Source organism: Morone saxatilis, unplaced genomic scaffold (assembly GCF_004916995.1).
Source record: "Morone saxatilis isolate NCDOM2014 unplaced genomic scaffold, NCSU_SB_2.0 Contig4, whole genome shotgun sequence".
Lineage (NCBI taxonomy): Eukaryota > Metazoa > Chordata > Actinopteri > Moronidae > Morone > Morone saxatilis.
Genome location: NW_023339984.1, coordinates 14,991,162 through 14,997,804, shown reverse-complemented (window position 1 = coordinate 14,997,804; position 6,643 = coordinate 14,991,162). Strand labels below are relative to the sequence as shown.

The window sequence follows — 6,643 nt, the reverse complement described above, 5'->3', positions numbered from 1 at the left end:
AATAGCACCAACTAGTTTTAGTATAAAAACTTGCACTTTTTTTTTTTTCTTCCATTGTGGCGCCCCCTATCGGATGGATAGATAGATGCGCTATCTAGGGTCCATGTATAGATACACTTTTTGGATTATTTACCTCTATAAAACCATTACTACTGCAAATATAGATTTTTTAACTCAAACCTAACCTTTTAAAAATAATTAATATAATAATAATATAATATATTCCTGCAGAGCTGATGACCGAGTAGTCGAACTGCTCCACTGACCCAGTTGGAGAAGCGTCGATAGCTCTGGACTCGATTGCTTTCTCCTGACGTGCAGAAGTTCGCGTCAAGGCAGCTGCGACAAGGCAGTTAAACCGGAAGTCGAGTGATTACGCCTTCAAAATAAAACGGCACAATTTTACATTTTTTTGCAAAATAAGGAACGATTTAATGTAACACGCCGATGTCAAATCATGTGAAATTAACGTGTGATTAAGCTCTGACTCTAAAAATGTACCGTGGGATGTTTTCTTTGCGCTAACTACACTAAACGGAAGTTGTAGCTAACTTCGGCTAACTTCACGCTAGCTTTGCGCTTTCTAAATAGGATAAACAACGCGCACTGCGGACAATTTCACCCTCTTTTATTATGTTGTTTGGTATCCAATGAAGATAACGCTCTAGTATGGGCTTCCTTTAACACACACCCCGCGTTTTAAAACCTTTTTTTGTATTATTTTTGCGGGGTGGAAGAAGCAGGTCGGCGGCGGACGGAGCGGCCGCTGCGGAGCTTTCATAAGTTTACATCGGGCTACTGTTGACATAAGCAGCCTCCAGTGGAAGACGTCGTCTGGGCAAAATCCGAGTCACAAGACTTCCAACTCCACCGAGCTCGGACGGCTTTCTCTCTTTCTCCTCAGGTAAAAAAAAAAAAAAGGCCTTTTAACTTGAACTTAAAACATCTAATTATCTCTTATATATACATTTTTATTTTTATTTATTTTTTTATTCGAGTAAAGTTGAATGGAACGGAATGCTAACTAATTGACAAACCGACGTTCGAAATGGAACGGAATGCTGACGAATTGACACACCAGCGTTCGAAGCGGTACCGTTGAGCTCGGTTTCGAACGTCGGTTCGAACGGTAACAGCTAACTAACTGAAACGTTTTTTTTGAAGCTAGGCTAATAATCCGCAGTCTCTCTCTCTCTCTCTCTCACTCTCACTCTCTCTCTGGTTTTACCTCTAACCCAAACAACTCATACCAAGAACAGAAGTGCGGAAACGGAAAAAAAAAAACTTCCTCTTGTAACTGGAGCTGTCATTCTGGTTATTAATATTATTATTCTTACTAACGTTACCGGCGGAGAGAGAGCTCTTCCTCCCCTAGCAGCTGTGTGAATGCCGTGGCTTGAAAGAAGGAGGCTGTTAAAGGAGGAGAAGGAGCTCACTCAGTGACAATGTCTCAGTTTTTGTTGAGCCTGTATCGGAAATATGCCGCCGATAGACACAGAGGTAAAGAAGAAGCTGGTGTTCATGCTGCTTACCTTTTTAGCTTTTTACTGTTTTCATAAACTCTCCATGTTGTTTTAAACAGGATTTGAAAGGATGGAGAACCCCGGCTACTGCTCCGGGAGCTTTGACGGTCTTCATCACCCAAGTGACGATGATGATGATGACATGGTGGATATTGCAGGGGCCACACTGGACTTCTCCAGCACCGACGACGTCCCCCCTCTCAGCTCAGGTAACAGATACAGATAGCAGACACAGAGACACACAGAGACAGTAAAAGGACAGTATATGTGGATATATGGGGCTGAATACTTGTGTGAAATGTGCAGAAGATCATTCTGGTGGAATCTGCAAGTTAGCAGTGTGACATAAAATCATATTTTATTATATTATAAAGATAAAATCAGAGGAAAGTGGATTAATATAATGCGTAGTTAGTCCAGCTGCCGATGGAGGGATAACCTTCAGGGTTCCCATCAAAAAACATCATTAAATGGGCTTAAAGATCTTGTAGGAATCTGAATATATTCATTTTATGGCTGCGCAGTTTATCAAAATGTGCATTATGGCATTAAGTGTAGTATCCAAGTCGCAAGAAGCTGCAATTTTAGATCAAATATGTGACAAAACAGCATTATAATGAAGTACTGTGCTGCTGCAGAGATCCTATGGCCTACAGGGTCGTTCTCAAAATGTAATTAAACATTTTCGTTTGGTATTTTTCAGTGAAAATAAAAATCCCTACTCATCGTGACTCATATAACAATCGTAATATCTGTCAAAAATAACCGAAATATGATTGTTTTTTACCATATCGCGCAGCACTAGTTCATTCCAATGTTTAAAACCAATCAAACAACTGAAGCAGAGTTAATGAAGCTGCTGTGAGGACTTTAGGGATATCTACAAGCCCCCAGAAGTCAGGGAAAATCATGAGTTACACTATCTTAAAGTCAAATCTGTGGTGACCGAGCAGTTTAAGGCACTGACCATGTAACTACACTGATTCAGCTGCAGCTTTGTTGTACCTCATCTTTATATCCCCTCATTTCCTGTCTGCTCTCCACTGTCTAAAAAGACATTTCATGTACAAAAGTGTTTGTACAATTAAAATACATCAAGCTAAAGATGTAAAATAGTAGAGGAAGGATACATATACAAAGTCCTCTCCACTACAAAACAAGTCAGTGTCATATAATCATAAACATCCACTACATGTATCTTATCTCACAGTCTTATAGCTCTTAATTATCTACCTGTCACTCAGTGTTTGAGTAGGTTTTAAATTCACTTCTTGGAAGCAATTCAGATTTCTGTAAATATCATAAAACGTTGCTTCCTTTGAACCTCGCTGACGTTCTGTTTGAACTGATTTGAGAACCTCTTGTCCTTCCTGTGAGGCTCTGTGGCCTTTTAGCAAGTCAACAATAGAGCTACAAGGGACCTGATTGAGGTTGTTGTTGTTGTTGTTGTTTTCTAACAAACAAATGCTAGTGTGGCTAAATAGCTAAAACAGATGTGGAGCCGGGACACAGGATGTGCTGCATTGTGGGACTGCTGCAGAGCTGTTGGTCTGAGGGATCGTCTGTGCCCTGACTGATCTGTAATCACTGTGTGGTTCACTGTGGGTGTCACGTGAGTTCAGTGAGTTGTGGTCATACGTGTGAACAATCAGTTACTACGCTGACGATGTCATCTTAACGTCGGCGACCTCTCTCCCGTAGAACGACAAACTCCTGACGGCCCGGGAACGACTTTAAACGCACAGAGAAGAGATTTATCTCTCATTAATAACTGATGACGGCTCTGCTCTCTCTTATGTCATCATGGCGCCGGTGTAAGACCAATCGGAGCAGAGATCCAACCGAAATGAGTATTTTAGTATTTAGCATTTTTGGACTGGAGAAGCAAGGTTTTTAGAGTGTGCAGCTCCTGGCAGGGCTTTACTGAGTCATTGGTATTGATTAACAGCTCCATTCACCTCCTGCAGCTGTGTTACGCTCAATTTGTGCTGTGGAGAAGTTCAAATCTTATTTTAGTTCCCCTTCAGCACCATTTCTATTCTGATTGTCCCAGAAGTTAACTAAACAATAAATAAAGGATCAATGTCAGCCATAGATCAGCTGCTGATATCGTCTTAATCGCAGCACGTTTGAGTCTTCCTTCCCTCGGCTAAACAGAAGGATACCCAGAACGAGGCGTGACGCTGGTGCAGACTGTTCCTCCCCTTGTTTTGGTACAAACATCCTGACAGTCTAAATTGTTTCATACGTGGAAACACAGCTTCCACTGTTACCACGAACTGCAAGTCTAAACACTGTCTCGCCTCCTCAGCACCAATGTAACCCTAACACTTTCTGTCTCTTTCCAGCACTGTCAGATATTGCCCAGTCATCGCTGGTGACATTGCTAAAAAAAAAATAATTCAATCTTAAAACTTTCAGGAGAAGTTAATGGATTAAAAATATGACCACAAATGATTTTGAGGTTCCCTAAAAACAAACAAACTCCTGTCAGAAAGTGAGATTATCTGCCTGGTTACTACTGATGTCACTGTGACATCACCAGCCGCTCGTTGGAACCGAGAGATGAGACTGTGCCAACAGGAAGGAAGTCTGGAGAAATACTTTCTCTCAGTGGAAGCAGCTTCTGTTGGGTTGAACCATGTTCCTTTCCACCGCGTCAGCCTTTTTAAAACTTTTTTTTGGTGGGTTATGAAAGAAAATGTTTAAACCCAGAGAGTGCGAGCGCAGTCGTCCAGTTCCAGCAGAAAACACGAGGATCAGCAGAAGTGGAGTTGCTTTGCCGCTCGGCCTCAGACTGATTACATAATTGTGTGTCAGGCTCCGGGGAAATCAGGAGGGTTTTCGGTTGCAGGGCTGGGTTCATTTCACCCTCCGCCGCCCGTGGTTAAAGTTTGGCGCTGGCTGTTATCTGTGATGGCAGATGCTGCTTGGAGAGGCCACTCGCTGTGCAGATAGAAGTCAATAAACTCCAGATTAACATAATCTAAACTAACCTTTCTGAATATTTCAGCACACGTTCTGCTCTCTTTGTGCTGTTCGGTTCCCTAACCGCTCCTCAGCGCGCACTTGCACTTGTTGCCAAGCAAGTCTGCTTAAAAGCCATTCTTAGTGCGGTCTTAATGGTTTATCCTTGTGTAAAGTGTTGCTCAGGGACTCATTGGCCTCCAATGCTTATTGCTTAGAGAGGAGAGTGTGGTTGCTGATCCCTCTGTCAACAACTACTATAGGAAGGAAGGTGTTCCTGAGCAAGGCAGTGCGGCTGTCTGCAGCGTATCCGCATTCAAACAGCCGGATGTCGTTTACATCCCGATGGATGAATAAAGGTTGAAAGCTGCTGCAGCAGATTAAAGCCTCCTAACAATCCCTCCCCGAAGGTCGTAGGCATCAGATGAATGGAGCGGTTTGTGTTCATCAAAAGAAAGACCGCCCTTTCCCATGAAATCCTTTTGCTTTCTGAGGGAAAGTGAGCATGTCGCTGCTTGTCCTCGCAGTCTGGCTCTCTGACGCCTGTGTGCTATTTTCTTGTTTTTGAAAAACAAAAAAAGACAGAAAGCAGGCGATAAGAGCAAAAAATGCATTCAGACTAAAACTGTGCAGTACTCCTACTGGTGCAACACGTGCTCATCTTCTTCTGAAAAATATGAGATACTCGTCTGCAAACGTTGACTCTTGACACCACTTGACCTCGGTCATTGTAGTAATATTTTATTGACAGGAGGAGGAGAGAGAGATGGCGAAAGAGCTGCAGCCTCTTGAAACAAGAAGCCATAATACATCTTTTTTTTCAGGTTATGGTTTGAGTTAGATTTCTTTTTTTTAAGTATAGCCTGTAACAACTGTAAAGTCTCAAAAGGACTTCACAAAACCTGAAGGAAGACTGAAACTTGGCTTGGACCTCGTACAGCTTGGAAGAGAGAAAAGGAAAAGATCCCACAAAAAAATACTGGAAGAGAGGGAAGTTCCCCACTAAGATGACAAAGCACAAAACAAAAGAAAGTGAATCAAACTAAAACACCAACTTCATGTAGAAACTCCAGCAGATTATATTTCGTGGTTGAGTTTGGAAATACAGTGAACTAACATGTTAGTTTATTTAAATTCTCTGAGTTTGCTGACTTTGCTCTTTTTACTGCCCTTCATTCAAATGAGTTTAAATCCATGCTTATTGCTTTATTACCAGTGATTATTATGCCAATCCTGTGTTTATGGCTCATTATATTGACATTACATCCCCTCTGCTGCTGCTGCTGTAAGTGGACTTTCTTAGTCAACAGGATGTAATGATTGACAGGGAGTGAGTCACAGCGTTTTGGGTACAGGGCGTCTGCCATCTTTCTCTTTTTTACACCACAGTGTTTACTTCACCGGGTTACGTGGGGATTGTGTGAAACAGGGAGGGGGAGGTGTGAAAACACTCAAATGAATACCGGGAAGGGAAAAACATTTTCTATAACATTCGATGGCGTTTCGGGAGTTGAAGAGGAGACCGACGAGCTGTAAAATCAAACATTTAGCGTCAAAGTGTTTACGTACGGCGGCTGGGTTGAGTTAAAGGTCATCCAGGGACAGCTGTCAATCTGTCACCGATTCGCCTCAGTAGTAGTAAAAAACCCTGCAAGGAAGAAGGGATTTTCTACGTCCTTCTTCACGTTCATACAGTTGGGAGCTACCAGCACAACCAAAGACTTCCTGTTAAACCCCAAAATGCAGCGCTGGTTAAATTAGACGTTACGTGCTCTTAAAGCGCATTCATACGTAGTGACAGCTCTCAGTAAAAACACATTCATTCACCGTCCTAAACTCAAGCAGGCCGCTGACAGACCTGTGGTCAAAACAACCTCTTACCACCTTTTTAAAGGTGTGACTCCAGCACTGAATGAGTCACAGTCATCACCACTGAGCGAACCTTGAGCCTTTTGAATTATGAGCTTTTTGTTAGAGATAAAACTTCATACATAAGCCAGAGATCGCTCACTGGGTCCGATATCCTCCTGGGAAATGTTGTGGACAACTAGAAGTAGAAATAAATGAATAATAAAGAACTTTCCCTCAATATAATGTGCTCAAAGGACACAGATTTCACACCATAAATGATTAAAAAAGATGTGATAAACTAC

At 42.1% G+C, this 6,643-nt stretch overlaps 1 protein-coding gene across 2 annotated transcripts in view; it reads left to right on the top strand.

The window, feature by feature from the left end:
• Positions 1 to 574: 574 nt before the first annotated feature.
• clcn5b (chloride channel, voltage-sensitive 5b) overlaps positions 575 to 6,643 on the top strand; it is a 27,591-nt gene continuing 21,522 nt past the window's right edge. The window contains exons 1-2 of one of the 2 annotated variants that reach the window (XM_035675446.1): positions 575 to 904; positions 1,583 to 1,732. In XM_035675446.1, coding sequence (XP_035531339.1) covers positions 1,594 to 1,732 — 139 coding nt within the window. In that variant the 5' untranslated portion in view covers positions 575 to 904; positions 1,583 to 1,593. Of the gene's footprint in view, positions 905 to 1,254; positions 1,501 to 1,582; positions 1,733 to 6,643 lie in introns of those variants that run through there. The other variant, XM_035675445.1, reaches the window with a different exon arrangement.